Source organism: Mandrillus leucophaeus, unplaced genomic scaffold (genome assembly GCF_000951045.1).
Source record: "Mandrillus leucophaeus isolate KB7577 unplaced genomic scaffold, Mleu.le_1.0 Scaffold67, whole genome shotgun sequence".
In the NCBI taxonomy this organism is placed as follows: domain Eukaryota; kingdom Metazoa; phylum Chordata; class Mammalia; order Primates; family Cercopithecidae; genus Mandrillus; species Mandrillus leucophaeus.
Window position 1 is genome coordinate 4,334,112 of NW_012107252.1, and position 24,480 is coordinate 4,358,591.

Below are 24,480 nucleotides of genomic sequence, written 5' to 3' on the forward strand. Positions count from 1 at the left end.
CGGGAGGCGGAGCTTGCAGTGAGCTGAGATTAAGCCACTGCACTCCAGCCTGGGTGACAGAGCGAGACTCCGTCTCAAAAAAAAAAAAATAAATTTTTTTTCTTTGAGATATGGTCTCAGTCTATTGCCCAGGCTGGAATGCAGTGGCGTGATCTTGGCTTACTACAGCCTCCACCTCATGGGTTCAAGCAATTCTGCCTCAGTCTCCCAAGTAGCTGGGACTACAGGGCCACCACACCCGGCTAATTTTTATATTTTTAGTACAGATAGGGTTTCACCATGTTGGCCGGGATGGTCTTGAACTCCTGGCCTCAAGTGATCCACCTGCCTCGGCCTCCCAGTGGGCTGGGATTATAGGAGTGAGCCACCGTGCCTGGCCTAAACAATTTTTTAAGAGATAAGGTATCATTATGTTGCCCAGGCTGGCCTCGAATTCGAGCTCAAGCAATTCTCCTACCTCAGCCTCCCAAGTCTCTGGGACTACAGGTGCCCATCACTATGCCTGGCTAAAAAGGATTTTTTAAAAACCAACTCCATTCCACATAAAAGACTACTCCAGATCCTAAAGCATACCCCAAGAGCAGCACCACTTGCTCATAGCATTTAAATGTATTTAAAAAGCATCCTCCTAGGCCAGGTGTTGTGGCTCACCCCTGTAATACCAGCACTTTGGGAGGCTGAGGTGGAAGGATCACTTGGGCCCAGGAGTTCAAGACCAGGTTGGGCAGCATTGTGAGACTCTCTACAAAAAATAAAAAAGCTAGCTGCATGGTGGTGCATGCCTGTAGTACCAGTTATTCAGGAGGCTGAGGCAGGAGGATTGCTTGAGCGCAGGAGGTAGAGGCTACGGTGAGCTGTGATCGCACCACCGCACTCTAGCTTAGGTGATAGAGGGATATCTTGTCACAAACGGAGCATCTTCTTGGCTCTTAAAGACTGCCAGGTTGGAGGAAGGGTCCTTTTGAAAATTATGACTAACGTGGCTGGGTGTGGTGGCTTATACCTGTAATCCCAGCACTTTGGGAGGCCGAGGTAGTTAATCACCTGAGGTCAGGAGTTCGAGACCAGCCATGGCCAACATGGTGAAACCCCACCTCTACTAAAAATACAAAAATTAGCCAGACATGGTGGTGTGCACCTGCGATCCCAGCAACTCAGCAGGCTGAGGCAGGACAATCAACTGAACCCGGGAGGTGGAGGTTGCAGTGAGCTGAGATTGCAACATTGCACTCCAGCCTACGCAACAAGAGCGAAACTCCATCTCAAAAAAAAAAAAGAAATTTATGACTAACCTTTATTGCACATCTACTCTATGCCAGGTATTGTGCTAAATAAATACTCTCTGTACATTATAGGAGTGACTTTTACAAATCTAGTAATTTCTTTTTTGAGACAGTCTTGCTCTGTTGCGCAGGCTGGAGTGCAATGGTGCGATCTCAGTTCACTGCAACCTCTTGTGTCCCAGGTTCAAGCAATTCTTCTGCCTCAGCCTCACCAAGTAGCTGGGATTACAGGTGCCCGACACCACGCCTGGCTAATTTTTTGTATTTTTAGTAGAGGCAGGGTTTTGTCATGTTGACCAGGCTAGACTCAAACTCCTGACTTGAGGTGATCCAGCCTTTTTTTTTTTTTCTTTTGAGACAGAGTCTTGCTCTGTCTCCCAGACTGGAGTGCAGTGGCATGATCTGCCTCACGTAAACCTCAAGTGATCTGCCTGCCTCAGCCTCCCAAAGTGTTGGGATTACAGACATGAGCTACTGTGCCTGCCTCGCCACAAATCTAATAATTTCTTTTATTTGAGACAAGGTCTCACTTTGTCACCCAGGCTGGAGTGCAGTGGTGTGATCTCGACTCACTGCAGCCTCCATCTCCTGGGCTCAAGTGATCCTCCTGCTTCAGCCCCCCAAGTAGCTGAGACTCTATAGGCACATCCCATCATGCCTGGCTAACAAATCTAGTAATTTCATCTGAAAATCACCTGAACAGTGTAAAAAATAACAAATAAAGCCACCCTCAGTGACCTGGCCCCCATCAATTATTTTGGTAGCTCTTGGATAGGTATTTAACTAGAAGAAAACCCGGCTGGGTGTGGTGGCTCACGCCTGTAATCCCAGCACTTTGGGAGGCTGAGGCGGGCGGATCATGAGGTCAGGAGATCGAGACCATCCTGGCTAACATGATGAAACCCCATCTCTACTAAACACACACACACACACACACACACAAAATTAGCCAGGTGTGGTGGCAGGTGCCTGTAGTCCCAGCTAGTCAGGAGGCTGAGGCAGGAGAATGGAGTGAACCTGGGAGGCGGAGCTTGCAGTGAGCAGAGATTGAGCCACTACACTCCAGCCTTGGTGTCAAAGCAAGACACTATCGCAAAAAAAAAAATAAAAAAAAAAAAAAAAAAAAAAAAAGAAAACCCCTCCTAGATGATTCTGGGAGTACTATTTTTATCTCTGATGCAGTAAGAAAGAGCAACTACATTTTGCAGATGAGGTAACAGATTCAGAGAAGTTAAACCATTCACCCAAAACCATATAATGGCTAGTAACAGATTTCAAATCTAGGTTTGCCTGACTTCAGAATCCATAATTTAATCATAATGCAATAGAAAGAAATTAAGAAAATACTAGAGGAGACCTAGAACTGCCTTATTTTGAGCTGATAAGGCTCAGTGGAAGAAGCACTTTCCTAACAAGGGAATCATCAGTACCCCTGAGTCAGAAATGGGAAGAGAAAAAATGGGCAGCTGGAGGGGAGAAGGAGGAGGATAGAGAGGGTGTAAGCACTCTTTTTAACAAAACAAAACTAAGGAAAAATTCCGAACCCAAGAGGCATGAGGGGGTTGGAAAGAGGACATTCCAAGGACTAAAAACACTGATACACAGACCATTAAAAAAGATTCTTCCCAAATGCCAAAACTTAGTAAAATGCATAAAGAAATACTAGCACTTTATGGCATTTCAGAGTCTTCTTTATCTCTGTTCTCCTAGGAGGTTAAAGCCTTTTGGAAAGTAACAAAAGGCCAAAACCACAGCACCTCTGTGGTGTAGGCTAGAGATGGGCAGAGACCGCACTAGTTTGCCCTTTGGCAGACTTGGGATACACTCAGTGGGTGGGCTTTAAGAGAGCTTCCATAACTTTCCAACTTGCCCAACTTGCAAAGCAGTCCAGTAAGCAGTTAGGGTGGTTCCTGCTTTTTGGGGAAAATTCCTCCAAAAGGGGTAATAAGGAAGTACAGAAAGCTTTAGATACAGAGGCTCCTGGGACAGAGCTGCCCTTCAGTTGGCTACTAGTTTATCATGGAAAAGTCTTATTTCTTTTTCCAAGGTGGTAGTAGGGGTATGCTTCCTGCTTAGTCATGAGAGCCAAAGAATGTATGCTGTGAAGCTGGGCAAGAGGTAAACATAGTCAGCAGACAAGAAACAGCCAAGAGGAACTCAAGCAGCCATAATTAGAGACAGTTAAATGTCTATTTTGGAATCTGGGATATAAGTGGGAGAGATTTCTGGAAGGAAGAGACAAGAATAACTGAGGTCAGATTTCCACCGCAATAAACAGCCTGGTTTTCCTTAGGCTCAGTGGATCTGACTGGGGTCTTCAGGAACCTCCCATATTGTCTGTCTCATCCAGTTTATGTATAACTCTTTCTGAGACACATAAACCACTGCTGTGGAGCCTGCAGATATGATAGGGAGAGTGGGGTGACCAATGGAAAACTGTGGACTCTCCTGAAGCTCCTGGTAAGTGGATCAATGGAAGGCTTTGAGATGAATACCTGACAACAGCTTACTGGGTGTGAAGCTCTTTTGTGACCATATGTATCCTCAATTGTTCCCCAGTATTATTGTGCAGCCAAAATCACCTCCAATGGCAAGGCTGAGGTATTTTGGAAAAATTTCAACCCAACACAGTTTCTCCCCATCCAAGAAGAAACTCCAGAATCAAGGACTTTACTGGGAGTGTATCTGTTCATGCTACAGGGAATGGAAAGATAGGACTATATCAAACAAGCCCTCTCCAGGTTGCCAATTGGCAGCAAGGACTCTGTCTTTTTTGTTTAGTGCCTAAGGAGAGAGAAGAGGTGAGTTCTATAGTCCAACAAAAGAACTTGCTTCAGACTAGAACTACAGCTTCTGCATCCTAGTTTTAACTCTCAGGTTGGCACGAAGCACTCCTCCGTGCTAATGTCTAGCTGTGTTCTCTAAGACGCTGCTCAGTGATGGCTAAGACTAATGGAGACTTGGTCCTCATTTCTCCTTGGTAGGTTCAAATTTCAAGCGCAGATGCAGGTTTTGCAAAATTACTCCGAAAATTGTAATGCTTCACTGGAAAGGAGGCCATGAGAAAAACAGAGTTCTATAGTAAGATCACTGCTTGGCCAGCCACACCACACTATACTATGTGGTGGCGTATCACATATGAGGAAGAAGGCTTACTGGGAAGCAAGACTGCCTCCAATTTCTTGCTCCTCTTCTGGCTTTAGGTAGGACTTTTCTTCAGTTCTTTCAAGGGAGGAAAGGGAACTCCCATATATCTAATGTCTAATACATCTCAGTCATTATATACAGTACTTTGCACTAATTTTGTTTTATTTATTTATTATTATTATTATTATTATTTTTTGAGACGGGAGTCTCGCACTGTTGCCCGGACTGGAGTGCAGTGGCGCAATCTCGGCTCACTGCGATTCTCCTGCCTCAGCCTCCCAAGTAGCTGGGATTACAGGCATCTGCCACCATGCCCGGCTAATTTTTTGTATTTTTAGTAGAGATGCGGTTTCACTATGTTGATCAGGCTGGTCTCAAACACCTGACCCACCCACCTTGGCCTCCCAAAGTGCTGGGATTACAGGCATGAGCCACCACACCCGGCCTACACTCATTTTATAACTGAATCCTTTCAGCAAACTTGTAGGGATGGTGGCATTTATTCCAATTTTTACAGAGAAAATTGAGACTCACAGATATCAGGCAATGTGCCCAGGCCTAAAGTGACACTCCATTGTATCACAGGTTCCTACCTCAGATATTGACTTAGAGAACATTTGGCAAAGAGCCATGAAACTTCTCAGTAACTCTGAGGATGGGCAGGTTCTTTTCTTTTTTGAGGATTAGTTGGCAGGCTTTCTAAACTACTCATGACCCTGGGGGAAAGGGAATAAAACTGAAGATACGTGTAGCTTTTCCAGGCCTGTGACTAAGGTCTGCTTTAGGCCAACTCAACACTTGGGCCCAAAGATTATGGCTGAGTCACCTATATCTCTCTAGGTACTGGGAGCCTCCTAACCTAAGCCCTTCTAAGCTGGTCCAAGAATCTCTCTACAGGAAGAGCCATGTGTTATTTTTATTAAAAATTATTTTTTATTATTTATAATTTAAAACTTCTTTTTTTTTGGGAGATGGAATCTTGCTATGTTGCCCAGGCTGGTCTCAAACTCCTGGCCTCAAGTGATTCTTCTGTCCAGCCTTCAAAGTGTTGGGATTACATGTGTGAGCCACTGCATCCGGCAACTATGTATTATTATTATTATTATTATTTTTTGAGACGGAGTCTTGCTCTGTCGCCCAGGCTGGAGTGCAGTGGCCGGATCTCAGCTCACTGCAAGCTCCGCGTCCCAGGTTTACGCCATTCTCCTGCCTCAGCCTCCCGAGAAGCTGGGACTATAGGCGCCTGCCACCTCGCCTGGCTAGTTTTTTTTATTTTTTTTATTTTTTTTTAGTAGAGATGGGGTTTCATCGTGTTAGCCAGATGGTCTCGATCTTCTGACCTCGTGATCCGCCCGTCTCGGCCTCCCAAAGTGCTGGGATTACAGGCTTGAGCCACCGTGTCCGGCTAACTATGTATTATTTTTAATGAAATATTTTACGTATAGAAAAAAGCCTAGAGAATAATATCAAGAACACTTGTGCATCCACCAAACAGCTTAAGAAACCAACAATCCAACTTGCTAAGCGTCTTTCTTTCATCCCATTTCCTTCCTTCTTCCACCAGGGTATCCATTATTTGACTGTGGTGTTTATTGTTCCTAAGCATTTTTACTACATATGTTAAACATACAGTATTGTTTTGAATGTTTTAAAATTGTACATACATGTTACCATTCTCTGTGTATCCTTCTGCAACTTGCTTTCTCCAACATCATATTTGAGATTTATCCAGGTTAATTGAGATAATGAGATATAATACTTGAAGAAATGATCTTACCTTTTCCCTGTTTTCTGGTCACTCTTGCTCTTGAGTCCTCTAGATTAAAATGTACTGGCTCCAGTGAGCAGGCTAAAAATTTCTTCCTTTTAGTTCTGTATGCCCCCCCTTCACTATACAAGGTTTAGTGGTGAGAAATGGCTCCCTCCTAAGAAATCTAAGTCCTTATATTCCGTAAGCAGAGGCTAGGGAGCTTAGGGGAAATCAAAGTAAAGATGTAACAGCCTTAAAGAGTTAAGCTGCAGAATTCTTCATCTAAGAAGATGGGTTTAGTGCAAATGGTTCAAAGGTAGGGAATGAACTAAAAGCCATTAGGAGTCCCTTTAATCCAGGGGATCTTCCCAAAGTGTCATAATTTGGTGTCTTCAAGAGTATGACAGAAGTGCTGGGCATGGTGGCTCATCTTGTAATCCCAGCATTTTGGGAGGTTGAGGCAGACGGATCACCTGTGGTCAGGAGTTCAAGACCAGCCTGGCCAACACAGCAAAACTCCATCTACTAAAAATACAAAAATTAGCCTGGTGTGGTGGTGTGTGCCTGTAGTCCCAGCTACTCAGAAAGCTGAGGTGGGAGGATAGCTCGAACCCAGGAGGCAGAGGTTGCAATGAGCCAAGATTATGCCACTGCACTCCAGCCTGGGTGACACAGCGAGACTCTGTCTCCAAAAAAAATTCTTTTAACAATTATGTTCTTTTCTGCAACTCTAATTACCTCTAATTAGACTTATATTTAAGAGGATTCACTTTTATACCTTAAACTATCCATTTTCATTTCTTCCTTGGCTATACTATGCCTTCAAGTAGAGTTTTCTGGAGGGTTCTTGGGTGACACATGTCCTGAGCCCTGGAATACTTCTGATGCTTTTACTTAGCAACCATAACTGGCTACAGGATGCTTTTGTGTTTTCTTTCCTTGTAGGGATGAAATATGGAAGGTTATAAGATTCTTAGGTCACAAACGTTTCCCTTCTAAATTCTCTAAATGTTGTTTCACTGTCTTCTGGCCTGAAATATTATCATAGAAAACTCTGAAGCCAGGCTGGGTGTGGTGGCTCATGCCTGTAATCCCAGCACTTTGGGAGGCCAAGGCAGGTGGATCACTTGAGGTCAAGAGTTCGAGACCAGGCTGGTCCAACATGGTGAAAACCCGTCTCTACTAAAAATACAAAAATCAGCTGGGTGTGGTGGCGGGCACCTATAATCCCAGCTGCTTGGGAGGCTGAGGCAGGAGAATTGCTTGAACCTGGGAGGCGGAGGTTGCAGTGAGCTGAAATTGTCACTGCACTCCAGCCTGGGTGACAGAGTGAGACTCTGTTTAAAAAAAAAAAAAAAAAAGAAATGTGTGAGGCCAGCCTGATTTTCTCCCTTCTATGTGGCCTAACGTTTTTTTCTTTCAGTTCTGCATGCCTTGGTATTCTGAAAAAATGATGTTTGATGTTTTTTCTTTGGTTCACCCATGTTCCCATTCCTTCTCCTTATGTTGAATCTTGGTGTTCTCTTTGGGTTTAATCTAAATTTCATTGTATCTGGTAGATATTCTGTAGTCAGTGCACAGGTATGTGTAGGTTATTTCATTTTATTATAGATGAGGCTTCCTTCTGTGGTTTTGTTTTTTAAATTTGGTGAGCTTTAAGGAATGAAGCACTCATCCACAAATTTTTTTCTATATTTGTGACATTCTTACCAACTTTTTTTTTGAGATGGAGTTTTGCTCTTATTGCCCAGGCTGGAGTGCAATGGCATGAACTGGACTCACTACAACCTCCACCTTCTGGGTTCAAGAGATTCTCCTGCCTCAGCCAACCGAGTATCTGGGATTACAGACCTGTCCCACCACACCCAACTAAGTTTTTATGGGGGTTTCTCCATGTTGGTCAGGCTGGTCTCAAACTCCTGACCTCAGGTGATCTACGTGCTTTGGCCTCCCAAAGTGCTGGGATTACAGGCATGAGCCACTGAGCTCGGCCATCACTGGTACCAACTTTTAAAATTTTTATTTATTTATTTTCTTTTTCTCCCTCTCTATAATCATGTGCAATATTTTTTTTCTAGAAGCAGAGAGGGATCTCTTAACAGATATTTAGCCAGTTATAGTAGAGGGGTTAAATCAGAGATCTCCATTTTTCATTCAGTAAATGCTTATAAGATATCTACTATGTAAAAAATGCAGTATTAAGAAGTTAGGGGATATAAAGACATATAAAATTATTTCTATATTTAGCCAGGCACAGTGGCTCATGCCTGTAATCCCAGCACTTTGGGAGGCTGAGGTGGGCGGATAATGAGGTCAGGAATTTGAGACCAGCGTGGCCAGCATGGAGAAACCCCATCTCTATTAAAAATCCAAAAAATTAGCTGGGCATGGTAGTGCATGCCAATAGTCCCAGCTACTTGGGAGGCTGAGGCAGGAGAACTGCTTAAACCTGGCAGGTGGAGGTTGCAGTGAGCCCAGTTCGTGCCACTGCACTCCAGCTGGGGTGACAGAGTGAGATTCCCTCAAAAAAAAAAAAAAAATATATATATATATATTTTCAAGGAATTTATAGTCTAGTTGAAGAGGGAAGAAAGATGCAGTAAGTGCCACAGTACCACGTGAGCATGAATAAACTGTTATGGGTGCACAGGGAGCACAGAGGTGGGGGAAACAGTTTATGGCTATGACAATTTTTTTTTGAGGTGGAGTCTTGCTCTGTCATCCAGTCTGGAGTCCAGCAGTGCAATCTCGGGTCACCACAACCTCTGCCTCCCAAGTTTAAGTGATTCTCCTGCCTCAGCCTATTGAGTAGCTAGAATTACAGGCATGCACCACCAGGCCCAGTTAATTTTTGTATTTTTTGTAGAGACGGGGTTTCACCATGTTGGCCAGGGTGGTCTCGAACTCCTGACCTCAGACGATTGGCCCACCTTGGCCTCTCAAAGTGTTGGGATTACAGGTGTGAACCACCATGCCTGGCCGGCTATGACATCTTAAGAAAGCGCATGCAAGAGTTGGAATATGCATTAGATCTTGCAAGATGGGTAGGATTTTTACAGGAAAGAGCTCCAAAGAGAGGCAATTCAGGCAGAGTGAATGTCAGAAATAAAGGGAAGTAGGAATGGGCAGGGCAGTCAGTCAGTTGAGTTGAAGGGTACACTCAGGGTAATGATGAGAAGTAGTAATTTCTTACCTGGCGCTGAGGGCTACATTTGGTAACTGCAAAGAGCATGGAAAACCTAGGTGAGAACCTGGCTTTCTAGCCGGCCAGCATGTGAAGATGCACTCTAGACTGCTGCTTGAGTCATGTGCCTTGGATTAGGGGGAAATGCAGGAGAGGTTGCTTGGGACCAGGGGACCAAAGATGCAGAATACAGGGCTGACACTCAAGCCTTGACAATGAAGTGTTCACTACACTGCAGATTCCTGAGCATCAGCTGTCATATAAAATGCCAGAACATGAGAAAGATGGGCAGGAGCTTTCTCTGAATAGTCTCGCCTACACCTTCTCCAAGGTGGTCCTATTAGCATCCCTCAAACCCTGAAGACCTTGGGCAGGTGTCCAGAAAACCTCAGCAAGCTTTCAAGCCTCAGCAGCCCACCACTGTTGGCAGAGACAAGCACACAACGAATATGAGAAACTCCCTTCTGAACAATTTTATGCTCCTACTCTGCCACTTAGCCAAGATGTAATAGCAGCAGAGTAATCAAGTCTCACTTGACTGCAATTTAATTACCTTTCCCAGATTTACCATAAGTAATTAAAACGAAGTGACCCCAAAATAATGGGAAAAAGTTCGTATGGGATGTAGGATGTCTGATCTTATCAGCAGGAGCTAATTCGCAGGATTGGGTAATTGTTAATGGCCTTCCCAGTCATTAGCCTTGCGTGGGCTGCCTATAGCTTTACCTCAAATTTTTATTTAAAAAAAAAAAAGAAGTAGCCAGCCTAGGCAACATAGAGACTCTGTCTCTAAAAAAAAAAAAAAAAAGAAAAGAAAAAGAAAAAAAATTAGCCATGTAGTGGCACACGCCCGTAATCCCAGTTACTTGGGAGGCTGAGGTGGGAAGATCACTTGAGCCCAGGAGGTTGAGGCTTACAGTGAGCCATGATTGCGCCATTGCACTCTAGCCTGGGTGACAGAATGAGAACTTGTCTCCTCCAAGACAGCAAATGACTATGAGATATGCTAGGCCTTTTCTCTGAACTTCTTTTCTCACACAGAAAGCTGTAGTGTCTTAGGGAGTCATGGTTTCCTCACCAAGTCTCCTCATGTCAATTAGGACACTAACACTAACACTGGACTTTTTTTTTTTTTTTTGAAACAGGGTTTTGCCATGTTTCCCAGACTGTCTTGAACTCCTGAGCTCAGGCAATCTGCCTGCCTCAGCCTCCCAAAGTGCTGGGATTATAGGTTGCAGGTGTGACCCACTGTGCCTGGCCCTGCCCACCCACAGAAGGGCAGGGAAAGGTTGCTAATTAGAACATATGGGGAAAGTTATGCCATTGTCTTCCTTGGAAGGTCTGAGAGAATGGAAGCCACAAAGCCTCATGAGTTACTTGGAATCAGGTGATCAAATGGATGAAGGCAAGTGTAGTTCTGGTTTAGAGAATAGTGATGTCTGTCAGTCCTATCCAGGAGTCTGGAAGAGGACGTGGTGTAGCAGGGGTGCAACAAGAAAAATATCTGGAATGCTACATTTATTCATCTATAAAAATTCAGGAGTTCAGCTGGATGACTTCTAAGGCCTCATCTCACACTAGCATTCTAGACTCAGTGCTGGAGCCAGACCATGAGAAATCATGAAGTTCCGATTTCTTTTAAAGGTAAGAGGGAGCTTTCAAAAGGTTTTTAACAGAACAAGGATGTGATCAGAGATATTCTTTAGAAAGACAATGTTGGCAACATGCCATCCTTGTGAAATGGGATAAAGTAGTAATATAATAACAACAACAATAATAAATAAATAAAAACAGCAACTAACTATCCTAAATGCTTTGTATGACAGGGCACAGTGGCTTAGGCCTGTAATCCCAGCACTTTGGGAGGCTGAGACAGGCAGATCACTTGAGGTCAGGAGTTCGTGACCAGCGTGGCCAACATGGTGAAACCCTGTCTCTACTAAAAATACAAAAACTAGCCAGGTGTGGGGGTGCGCACCTGTAATCCCAGCTACTTGGGAGGTTGAGGCAGGAGAATTGCTTGAACCTGGGAGGCGGAGGTTGCAGCGAGCTGAGATCATGCCATTGCACTCCAGGCTGGGCGACAGAGTGAGGCTGTCTCGGAGGGGGGGGGGAAAAAAAAGCTTTATATTTACTAACTAATTTAGTATTCCCAATAAACCTACACGGTAGTTCACTTTTACCCCATTTTATAATGAGAAAATCAGGCACAAAGAGGTAAGGCCATTTTTTTTTTTTTTTGAGATGGAGTCTCGCTCTGTCACCCAGGCTGGAGTGCAGTGGCATGATCTCAGCTCACTGCAACCTCTGCCTGCCAGGTTCAAGCAATTCTTCTGCCTCAGCCTCCTGAGTAGCTGGGACTACAGGCGTGCGCCACCACACCCAGCTAATTTGGCCAATTCCTTAAGAGGCAAATAAGTGACAGACCTAGGATTCAGTTTGTCAGTCTGACTCAAAGCTCATGTTCTAATTCATAAGAACAACGGGGGAAGGGTAAATATAGAAGACAAAGAATGATGAAGACAGGAAAAATAAGTTAGAGAACACCACAATGTAGTGGTGTAGTGGCTCATGCCTGTAATCTCAGCATTTTAGGAGGCACTCAGGAATTCAAGCCTGAGCAACATAGTGAGACCTGGTCTCTACTAAAAATAGAGTGGCGCATGCCTGTGGTCCCAGCTACTCAGGAAGCTGAGGTGAGAGGATCATCTGAGCCCAGGGTGTCGAGGCCGCAGTGAGCCATGATCACATCACTGCACTCCAGCCTGGGGGACAAAGAGAGACCTCATCGAGAGAGAGAGAGAGAGAGAGAGAGAGAGAGAGAGAATATCACAAGAATGATTCGGGAAGGAGACAAAGACTTTATCTCTGGGTCTGACCTCTTCTCCTGAGCTCTAACCACAAACTGAATACCAGACATCTCCACATACCTGATGCCCTACAGGAACTTCCAACCTCTTGTGCCCTACACAGACCTTGTCTCCCATAAATCTGTCCCTCCTTCCTCATCTCAGTTGAGTGCACCACCATCCACTCTTTCCCTAACTGGAAACCTGGGCTTCACCTGTCATCTCTCCTCTTCCTTACCCCACATGTCCCCTCCTTGCTCATTCCTTGTCAGTCTCCTTAGATTCCTTTTCTTATGTCTAAAATTGCTTGCTGTTAGTTCCCATTCCCCAAGGTTTTGTTTTGGTTTATTTTCTTTTCATGTCACACACTCTCCCTGGGTGATTTCATCTACTCTACTCCCATGGCTTCAGCTATCAGTTCTTTTTTTTTGAGACCGAGTCTTGCTCTGTCACCCAGGCTGGAGTGCAGTGGTGCAAACTCTGCTCACTGCAACCTCCACCTCCAGGGTTCAAGTGATCCTCCTGCCTTAGCCACCCGAGTAGCTGGTGTTACAGGCGTGTGCCACCACACCCAGCTAATTTTTGTATTTTTGGTAGAGATGGGGTTTCGCCACGTTGCCCAGGCTGGTTTCGAACTCCTGGGCTCATCCGCCCACCTCAGCCTCCCAAAGTGCTGGGACTACAGGCATGAGCCACCATGCCCAGCCTTCAGTTATCACTTCTGTGCCTGCCACTTCCAAATTTGTACCTCAAGCACAAGCTTCTTTCCTAAGCTCCAGCCCTGTAGATCAAGGCCTCCTGCACACCACCATGCATTCAACTTGTCCCAGATGGAATTTATACTCTCCCCACCTCCCAGCCTGCCAATCTTGCTCTTCCTCTACTAATTTCTATCTTGAATAGCACACCAGAAATCTTATTGCTCAAGCAACAAATCTGTTTTTTTCCTTAATTTCTCTTTGACCTCATATATCTAGGCAGACACATGTTTTATAGTTTTTAATCACCTTATTGTCTGTCGTCTTCATCTCTACTGCTATTTATTGCCTTAGTTTAGGACCTCTTCTGTTTTACCAGAATTATTTCAATGGCCTTTCTGCCTCCATGTTTACCCTCTTCAGGTCAACCTTCCTAATGTAGCCCAAATAATCTTCCTGAAATGCTAATTTAATCATGCTGTTCTTTTGCTTTCAGCTCTTAAATTACCATTACGTATCAAACTCCTCAGGGAATAATCCATTACTTGGCCCTTGTCCATCTGCATGTATAGCCTTCTCTCTTGTATCCATCCCTCTCTGAATTATATTCTGGACATGGTGAATTGTTTATCATTCTTTCATATAACAAATACATTTACTGAGTTCCTGTAGGCCCTCAGGATATAAAAGTGAATAAGAGAGATAAGGTACTTATATTCTGAAACTAATATTTTACTTGTGAGAGACAAGTAAAGATAGGACTAGATAGTGATGGTGTTATGAAGGAAATAAAACAGGTTGATGTGATGGCGGTCAGTGGGACAGATTATTTCTAACAGGGTAGTTGGGGAAGGTTCCTCTGAAGAGGTGACATTTGAGTTAAGATCAAAATAAGGAGATGTTTCTGGAATAAGATATACTCTTTCATAATTCACAATCTTTTTTTTTTTTTTTTTGACAGGGTCTCACTGCAACCTCTACTTCCTGGGCTCAGTTGATCCTCCCATCTCAGGGGTTATAGGTGCACACCACCATGCTCAACTAATTCTTGCATATATATGTATTTTAAGACAGGCTCTCAGTCTGTTACCCAGGCTGCAGTATAGTAGCACAATCTTGGCTCACTGCAGCCTTGACATACTAGACTCGGTGGATCCTCCCACCTCAGCCTTCCAAGTAGCTGGGACTACTGACGTATGCCACCACTCCTGGCTAATTTTTATAGTTTTTGTAGAGATGTGGTTTCGTCATGTTGCTCAGGCTGGTCTCAAACTCTTGGGCTGAAGTAATCTGCCCACCTTGACCTTCCAAAGTGCCGGGACTATAGGTATGAGTCACCGTGGCTGGCCACTTCACTTTTTATGTATCTAGAATACCCTTGGCCAGGTGCAGTGGCTCATGCCTGTAATCCCAGCACTTTGGGAGGCTTCAGGCCAGGAGTTCAAGACTAGCCTGGGCAACAGAGTGAGATCCCTATCTCTATAAAAATTTTTTTAAAAATTAGCTGGGCCTGGTGGTGTGCACCTGTAGTCCTAGCTACTCGGGAAGCTGAGGCAGGAGGATTGCTGGAGCTCAGGAGTTTGAGGTTGTAGTGAGCTGTGATCATGCCACTGTACTTCAGCCTGGGCAAGAGAGGGAAACCTTGTCTTGAAAAAAAAAACAAAAAACAAAACAAAAAAACACCCCCTCCAAAACCACTCCTTTCTCCAGCTCAGGTGGCTCTACTCATTGTCTAAGATTCAGCTCAAAGGTCATTTCCTTAAGCCTTTCCTGACCCTTTCCTCCCTTCTGACCTTACAGATCTTTACCACAGCACCTATCACTTCTTACTGCACATAGTATAAATTCCTTGAGGGAAGAGATTAAGCCTTATGTCGTTTTGTTTCTTTCATTGCCTAGCACAATCTTAATCATAGAGTGGGTCTGTTAGTATCTGATAAATCAGTGAAATGCTTGAGATGGGTCTCTATTAGTGGTGTGCTGAAGCTGGCTTGTTTCAGCTTGGGAGAGGCAATTATTAGCATCTCTTCTCAACTCAGCGTTCAGTGATATCATTGGCTATAGTGGAATAATTTACACCACAGAAATTAGCAAATGTTTCGAATTACGTCACTTATTTTTTCCTTTGGAGAGCTGGTTGTCAACAATTTATCAGCACACCACTGGTAGCAGCGTACCACAAAACTCTGGATATTTTTGGCCAATTGATGTTAGCAGTTTAAGGCAAATACTTCCGAAGGTTTTGTTATGAAAAATAGCAGTCACCTGCAACTCCTATTCATTTCTCTCTTCCCAGAGGCAACTCTTCTAATTCTTTCTGTTGAGTATTTTGGTATTACTTCCATGCCTCTAGGTATTAACATAATTGTATTACTAGTTCTTTATTTTTTCAGCTTTAGGCATTATCAATTGACTTTCTACAATGAAAAATGAGAATTTAGCTCTCTTTTCTCCCTTACTCCCATTTCCCTTTCCATCTTTCATCCTTTCAACAGAGTTATAGCATAACTTTGGCCAGTAGTCAGGTTTACTTTATTATGACTATGTAAATTCTATTCTGTAGCTGATCCACAGCAAACTATGGTCTTTTCATTTCTTATACAGGTTATGTATCCCTTATCTGAAATACTTGGGACCAGAAGTGTTTTATTTATTTATTTATTTATTTATTTATTTATTTATTTATTTATTTATCTGAGACAGAGTCTTGTTCTGTCACCCAGGCTGGAGTGCAGTGGTGCAATCTTGGCTCATTGCAACTTCTGCCTCCTGGGTTCAAGCCATTCTCCTGCCTCAGCCTCCCGAGTAGCTGGAACTACAGGTGCACACCACCACACCTGGCTACTTTTTTTTTTGTATTATTTTTAGTAGAGATGGGGTTACACCATGTTGGCCAGGCTAATCTTGAACTCCCAACCTCAGGTGATCCACCTGCCTCAGCCTCCCAAAGTGCTGGGATTACAAGCGTGAGCCACTGCGCCAGGCCAGAAGTGTTTTAGATTTTGGATTTTCCTTTTTTTGGATTTTGGAATATTTGCATTATACTTACCATTTGAACATCCCTAATTCAAAAATTGGAACTTTCAAATGTTCCAATGAGAATTTCCTTTGAGTGTCAAGTTGGTGCTCAAAAAGTTTCGGATTTTGGAGCATTTGATTTTGGGTTTTTGGATTAGGGACATTCAATTTGTACAACTTCTTCATTTTCCCAGAGTTAATAACTGTCTTGTTTTTGTTAGTGTTGTTTTTTCTATGTTATCCCCAATTCAACTTCAAACTTTTAGCCAGTTGTCTAAATTGCCTTTCAAATGTTTGTATGGATCTAGTATTTTATCAGTTGCATCTTGCTGAATAGATCTTTTCTGGATTCTTGGGTTTTGTTCCACTTTGGATTAACTAATCCCTTTATGCCCCATTTAAAGCTGACATTCTTATCTCTGTTCACTGTTATCCCATGGATTCTTTTTGCCTTTTTTCTGAGTTGAATCTCTTGTTTCTGATCTTTCTCTTTTTGGTTTATTTTCCATTTTGGAGGAATAAATTTCCTAGTAAAGTTGAGACTTTTCATATCTGAAAATGTTTTTATTCTATTGCCCTCCTGATTAGCACTTTGCCTGGGTATACACTTTTCGGTTAAAATGAACTTTCCTTCAGAATTTTGAAGGCATTTTTCCATTATCTTTGCCTCAAGTGGGTACATGGGGAAACATACCCTTCCTCCACAGTGACTGAGTTCATGAGAAGGCAATTGGTAATAGTCACTCTATCTTTTATGAGACAGGATGAACCAATGACTGAGCGCTTAATGGATGACTTCTCTCCAATCTGTGTCTCTGGCCCGATGAGGCTGTCAACTCCAACCTGTAAAAGGCAAAATATAAAACTCTGTCCATCCATCTCAACCAACTGCAAACCACCCTCCAGATCTTTCAAGCTGCGATCTAATGGGATCTTTCCATAGAGACACTTCAGTAAGAGGGGCCATCATCAGTATTTCTCAGGGCCACAAGGTCATACAACACCTCTGAGACGAACTCAAAACTAACTGAAGAATGGGCCCTCCTCCCTTGCCAAGAAAACAAAACAAAACAAAACAAAACAACAGACACACATACACACTCATGCATTTGTTTGTATAGATGTGCTCTCTTAAAGAGAGTGCTCAAATCAGAATTAGAAGGGGGACAGATTGAGAGCTCCTGTGTCTGAGTCCCAGCACCATAATGGACCCTTCCTTACAACGTCATTACTTGCCCAGGCAGTCTTGTTGAGTGAGATTTTATTCTTAGAACCCAGCTGTGATTTCCCTGGGGCTAACGAGGTTCAGGACTTGAAGGCCTCAATCCGGCTTCTCAAGGACAAGTCTCAGTGCTCCCAAAGAACATCCCACCCCTGCTCTGGCCACACTAGCACTTACCAGGTGTTTGCTGACAATCTGGGCTGATGAATGGACCAGTGGTTCTTCTGGACAGAGAGCAGACAGCAATTTGGGCACCTTAAGGACAGAGATTTGGTCACTAAAGATCAGAAAACACCTTAGGTAGAACCCAGGGCTCAATCAGAGATATGGGGAGTTCTCAGCCATAGCTTCCTGTCTGAGTGAGGGAGAGCAGGAGGCTGCTGCATTCCCCCTAGGATGAAGATAATTCATGCTGCAGCTTCTAGATGGCCTTATTGTCAGTCTCTTAGCTGTGAATGCTCCTCCTTGAAAGTAATGCCATGTCCCTTGGCTGGGAGGCACTGAGACCAAGTCTTTGAGTTACCCACGTAGCACCTCTTGGAAAAGGAGTCCTGATCAGGTTAAGGAACACCCTGAATCCTGATCACAGGTATCCTGGGTTCTGGGTCACCTCCTGGACCACTGTGACCATGCATGAGGTAAGGATGAGATCCATTTTAGACAAATTCCAAAATAAGGAAAGACCCTGAGAAGGCATCCATCCACCAGCCAAAAGAAAACATGAAGGGGAAGTTCACACTATTCCCTCTCCAGTGTGAGAAACCTGGAAAGGTTAGAGGTATGGGGGGCTTTGGCTACTAGTCCATTAGGAAGGCACAGGTAGTATGCCTGTCTGTGATTCTCCAGCACAGACAGAATGCTTGTCAGAGCACTGTGCGTGGCAGCCACACTAGCTGACGGAGGCCTTGTCAGCATGGCTACACTGGAATGTGAAGGTTAATTCTGAGTCCCCAGCCCTAGGATCTCTTCTTCCACACTCCACCCAAGGCCCTTCAGGCCTGTCTGCTGCATAGCCCCTGTTGGCACTTCAGGGGATACTTTTCCCAGCATGCTCACTCGAGAGCAGGGCCCCTCTTTCATGATGTGGACACAGCAGTGATCTGGACAAGTCTTCCCACTCAGGTTATCCATGAACATCTTTCCAGACCAGCCTGAAAGACTCTAGTCATGGGTAAATGTGGGACTAGCTATGATTTCTCATAAGCTTTCTGGCTTGGGATTCCCTTGGATCTGTAACCAATCCAGGTTGAGGCTCACCTGAGCTTTTATCTGGTGTGGGTCCTACAGATTCCTGAGCCAGGTTTTCTTCAGGGACTCAATCCCAATTTTCTTTTTCTTTTTTTTGAGACAGAGTCTCACTCTGTTGTCCAGGCTGGAGTGCAGGGGCACAATCTCGGCTCACTGCAACCTCCACCTCCCAGGTTCAAGCGATTCTCCCTGCCTCAGCCTCCGGAGAAGCTGGGATTACAGGCGTGTGCCACCATGCTTGGCTAATTTTTGTATTTTTAGTAGAGACAGGGTTTCACCATGTTGGCCAGGCTAGTCTCGAACTCCTGACCTCAGGTGATTCACCTGCCTCGGCCTCCCCAAGTGCTGGGATTATAGGCGTGAGCCACTGTGCCTGGCCTCAATCCCAATTTTCAACAATTTCTTTTATATTATTCTGTGCCCCACTGCCACCCCGGTCTGCACCTGCAATTATACTTTCATAGGGTTCTACCAGGTGCAATGTAAATACCTAATCTTTTCATTATGTCACCTCTGTTATCCTTGAATGCCACCGCAATGTAGTTCCCTCAATTATTTATCTTTTCCTATCCTCTTTTTTTTTTTTTTTTTTTAAATACAGAGTCCCACTCTGTTGCTTAGGCTGGAGTGCTGTGGTGCGATCTCAGCTCACTGCAGCCTCCACATCCCAGGCTCAGGTGATCCTCCCACCTTAGCCTTCCAAGTAGCTGGGACGACAGCCACATGCCACCACTTGGCTAATTTTTGTAGTATTTTTGTAGAGACAGGATTTTCTCCATGTTGCCCAGGCTGGTCTCGAACTCCTGGGCTCAAGCGATCCACCCGCCTCGGCCTCCCAAATTGCGAGGATTACAGGCGTAAGTCACTGTGCCCGGATGCTTTTCTTATTCTCATCTAAACCATCTGCTGCTCTGCATTTCCTTTTCCTAGTCTCATTATCCCTCCCTCCAAAAACCTTCCTCCTGGGCCTACTATATAATACAGAGTTCCTCTACATCTTCAGCCTCTTTACTGTACCCCTCTCCACCCTCTGCCTTCATTAAGGCCTGGCTTATCTTTGAGGACACTGCTTCTCCTTCAGTGGAAGCTATTTGTTCCCTGTATCTCACAAACTTTAAGGTTAAAAGGAGGGGCTAGCAAGAGACTCCTCATTAATGCTGTTTGCAGATAATTCTCTCTCATAGTCATTCCTTTCCTGAGGCTTTGCCATCTGGCCACTCTACACTCTGCTCCTTCACCTTCTCAGGGAAGCCTCCTCCATATGCCTATGTTTACTTCATCAGAGTAATGATTACAGAGTATTTACCTGCTTATTATGAAGTAAGTACTGCAGATATCCCCATGTTGAACAGAATAGGAGGAACCTGCTGACCCAGAGGCCAGAAGTTAGCCTTCCTGAAGATCTCAGCCTTTTCCTGGAGCCACAGAGGCCCTGACTATGGACCAGGCACCCTGCTTCCTTTTTTGCTGCACCTGAGTACCCTAGTAGTCTCCCTTGACATGCCAGGTCTTGCTCAACCTTGGGAATGACAGGGATTCTTAACAAGTTACTATGTACCTAATGAAGAAACAGACAAATGGCTCAGTCGGTTTCTAGGACAAGAGCCCCACGATTTTCTTTCTAAACTTATGCTCTCACCTGTCTGTTTGCTTCCATGTAGAGTCCCAGTGTGCTCACTCGAGAGCAGAGCCCCTCTTTCATGATGTGGACATAGCAGCGCACCTGTGATCTGGACAAGTCTTCCCACCTGTCTCCTCGACAGGCATTCCAGCAGGCATCATAGGGAGCCAGGTTCAGTGTATTGGCTTCTTTTATAAAACTGTAAATATCTTCAGAACAAACACCCACACCAAGGAAATAAATGAGAGAGAGGTAACAGAACAGATATAGACTCAGTCAAGTTGTTTTTTGGTTTTTTAAGAGACAAGGTCTTGCTGTGTTGCCTAGGCTGGTCTCAAACTCTCAGACCCAAGCGATCCTCCCACCTCAGCCTCCTGAGCAGCTGGGACTACAGGTGTGCACCACTATGCTTGGCTCTGAGTTAAGTTTTAAAAGAGGTTACAGCTCACACTTCTCCCTTTGGAACTCACCCACAAAACATGAGCCCTGAGGAAATCCCACTAAAATCTGTAAGAGAAAGTCAAACTAAAAGAGGCAATGTACTTCCCTAAAATATCATATGATATAAAAATGCTTAATATGAGGTCCTAAAAGCATGTGACCAGTAATCAAGACCACTAGGGAAAATAAAACAGATGGCCCTTGTAAATCATGAAATAACACAAGCCAGCATCCAGGCTTTAGTGGCCAGCCAGATTGACTTTGTGCTGCTAGTCTCTATTGCCATATCTGGTAGCTGTGCTATGACAGAAAGCACAGAACTTGAAGCCCACTGTACCAGGGCTCTAGTTTTTCAGCTCTCACAACGACTCTTTGAGATCTTTTACTTTCTGATTAAAAAACTGGGGCTCAGAGAACTGAGTAACCTGCCTTAAGACATAATGCTAGTAAGAAGGCAGTCAGATTTCAAATCCAGAACTGTCTGATGCCCAGTTCTACAATCCTAATCATCATGCTGTACTGTCAGTTTATTAATTTGAGAAATACTTTTTCAGAACATCTACTATGAGCTTACGACTGGGCCAGGGATTAGGGATATGAGAGCATACGAGACAGCTCCGGTCTTCAGATCCTGGCATGGAGACACCTGGGCTGGCCTGCGGTTGGACTGCAGTTGTACATTCTTTCACCTTCCTTCCCTTGATAAAACAGGCTGAGTTTAATCAGGAACAGGGCTGCCTAGAGCCTAGAGAACAGGGGAACTAAGAAGTGGCAGGTGGAGTTTAAAGGCAAAATGGTCTAGTGAGGAACACAGCCAAACCAGAGCTATGAATCAGAGAATGGGGCTAGAGGCACGATTAGCCTGTTGCTGAGAGCATAGTGGCAGGATCTGCCTGAGCAAGCTTACCCAGAGCTCAGGGAGTGGGTTGGCAAGCCTGTCTTGCCTAGTAGGCTAGAAAATAGTCTGCTGCCTTGAGACAGGCATCTTGGGCTGGGCTAAGCTGCCAAACCACTCTTTCCAAAGGTGCTGCTACCCTTGCCCCTCTTACTGAACCAACCCAAGAACTGACCTAAGGACTTCAGCTCCTTTTTCTTTAGATCCTCTTCTTTTTCTTCTTGTCCCTGTTGTGAGGAAGCTGAGGAAAACTGTTTTCTCACTAGATACGGAATCAGTTCACTCCGGATAGAAGTGATTGACCTAGGAAGAAAGAATGGCCAAATATGAGAAACCTGACTGTCTGGAACATAGCGGGATCAAAAGCTCTGTGCATATAAGGAAAAACCAAGTCCTTTCCTGTCATGGCACCTTGGGACTGTCAGAGATCAAATGTGGCATCGACTTGGAAGTTCGGAGAAGGAGAGTGCTTCCTGGTGGGTACTGAGACAGGATGTTGGTTCTAAATGACCAGGAATCTGTACCAGGGGAAGAAGGGACCTGATCTTTAGTACAGTGTATGTTTTTTATTTATGTTTTTATTCATACTTAGCAATGGAAAGCAGAGAGGTGAGAGACTAGTACATGTTTTCCAGTGTTCTCTCACACTATGACCTTATTAGAATTTTATATTGCTAATTAATTTATGTAGCATTTACCAAGCATGTGCCAGTTACTGTGCTAGGCCTTGGAAATATATCAGTTTTGATCTCAAGGAATTCATAATCCAATGGACAGTAGCCTGCATGAGTTTAAGAGGAAAGGCAGAAGGAGATGAAGCTAATCAGGTGGGGCCAGATCATGAAAGCTTTCTGTGGTGAAACTACCTTTGCAAAAATAACAGTGACAAAATTATGACTGAAAGAGATCTGACCTAATCAACTCCATCTTGCTGTTAACCTCCAAACTGCTCTTGCTCATTCCTGGGCATCGGCTGAGCTAACTTTGGAAGAAAGCTTTTTTTTTTTTTTTTTTTTTTTTTCCCTGAGACAGAGTCTCACTCTGTCACCCAGGCTGGAGTACAGTGGTGCGATTTCAGCTTGCTGCAACCTTCGCCTCCCAGGTTCAAGCGATTCTCTCACCTGAGCCTCCTGAGTAGCTACGAAGCTGGGATTACAGTTGTGAGAGCCACTATACCCAACTAATATATATATATATTTTTTTGAGACAGTCTTGCTCTATCGCCCACGCTGGAGTGCAGTGGCATGATCTCAGCTCACCGCAACCTCTGCCTCCTGGGTTTAAGTGATTCTTGTGCTCCAGTCTCCAAGTAGCTGGGACTACAGACACATGCCACAATGCCTGGCTAATATTTTTGTATTTTTTGGTAGAGATGGGATTTTGCCATGTTGGCCAGGCTGGTCTTTAACTCCTGGCATCAAGTGATCTGCCTGCTTCAGCCTCTTGAAGTGCTTGGATTACAGGCATGAGCCACTGTGCCCCACGTTTTTTTTTTTGAGGTGCAGTCTCACTCCGTGGCCCAGGCTGGAGTGTAGTGGTGCGATCTTGGCTTACCGCAACCTCCACCTCCCAGTTCAAGTGACTCTCCTGCCTCAGCCACCCAAGTAGCTGGGATTACAGGTGCCGGCTACCATGCCTGACTAATTTTTGTATTTTTAGTAGAGATGGTGTCTCGTCATGTTGACCATGCTGGTCGTGAACTCCTGACCTCAGGTGATCCACCTGCTCTGGCCTCTCAAAGTGCTGGGATTACAGGTGTGAGCCACCATGCCTGGCGAGAAATTTATTACAGTTTATAGTTTAAATGATAGCCCTTCTCAAAATGAAACCACCTTTATAAAACTAATAAAAGGGCACAAGTTTAGGATTACAAGAGGGGCCTGAATTCTCATGATTACCAGTCATTGTTGCAAAGGTCACAAGATTTGCAACTTCCCCAGTTACTCCTGTAAATAACATCACTATTGTGGAACCTAAGATTGGCTTTTTAGGATGTCTTTTCTGACTTTTGCATTTCTGATGACTGCATGACTCCACTGGGACCACTGACCCCTCTGTGGCCCCCACCCAGAACTGGACTCAGCAGAGGACTGTCTTCCACACCCCTGTGATTGCATCTCCAACCAATCAGCAGCACCCATTCCCTACCCTGCCTACCAAACTATCCTTGAAAAGCCCTAGCCTCAGAATTTTGGGGGAGGCTGATTTGAGTAATAATAAAATTCTGGTTTCCCATTTAGCTGCCACTATGTGTATTAAACTCTTTATTGCAATTGTCCCATCTTGATAAATCGTCTCTATCTCGGCAGCAGGTAAGATGAACCCACTGGGGAGTTACAGTGGCAGTCTAGAAAGTCTGGACTGAAAAGCTAGTGGTAATTTTTTCTTTTTAGACAGGGTCTCGCTCTGCTGCCCAGGCTAGAGTGCAGTGGTGCAATCACAACTCACTGCAGTCTTGACCACCTGGGCTCAAGTGATCCTCCTGCCTTGGCCTCCCAAGTAGCTGGGACCACAGGCATGTGCCACCATGCCCAGCTAATTTTTTTATTATTTGTAGAGGCAAAGTCTCACTGTGTTGCCCAGGCTGGTCTCGAACTCCTGGACTCAATCCTCCCACCTTGCACTCCCAAAGTGCTGGGATTACAGGTGTGAGCCACAACACCCGGCTGCCAGTGGTAGTTTTTTTTTTATTTTTTATTTTTGAGATGGAGTCTCGCTCTGTCGCCCAGGCTGGAGTGTAGTGGCCGGATCTCAGCTCACTGCAAGCTCCACCTCCCGAGTTCACGCCATTCTCCTGCCTCAGCCTCCCGAGTAGCTGGGACTACAGGCGCCCGCCACCTCGCCCGGCTAGTTTTTTGTATTTTTGGTAGAGATGGGGTTTCACCATGTTTCCCAGGCTGGTCTCAAACTCCTGGGCTCAAGTGATCCATCTGCCTTGGCCTCCCAAAGTGCTGGGATTAAAGGCGTGAGACCATGCCCAGCAATTTCTTGTGTTTAGATGTGTATTTCTTTTATTTGGTTGGAATTTCTTAGACTTCCTGAAGTTAAGATTTCATGTTGAAACATCAATTCTGGAAAATTCACATATATTATCTCTTCAATATTATGTCTTTCCTGCCGTCCT

General features: G+C 44.6%; 1 protein-coding gene across 2 annotated transcripts in view; it reads right to left on the reverse strand.

Moving 5' to 3' along the window:
• The window catches only part of EIF2B3 (eukaryotic translation initiation factor 2B, subunit 3 gamma, 58kDa), a 150,448-nt gene that overhangs the window by 5,564 nt on the left and 120,404 nt on the right, over positions 1-24,480 (reverse strand). For both annotated transcript variants that reach the window (XM_012001865.1, XM_012001864.1), the window contains exons 7-10: positions 21,532-21,659; positions 20,039-20,229; positions 17,329-17,406; positions 16,624-16,772 (exon numbers count right to left, since the gene is read on the reverse strand). In XM_012001865.1, the coding sequence (XP_011857255.1) occupies positions 16,624-16,772; positions 17,329-17,406; positions 20,039-20,229; positions 21,532-21,659 (546 nt within the window). The remainder of the gene's footprint in view (positions 1-16,623; positions 16,773-17,328; positions 17,407-20,038; positions 20,230-21,531; positions 21,660-24,480) is intronic.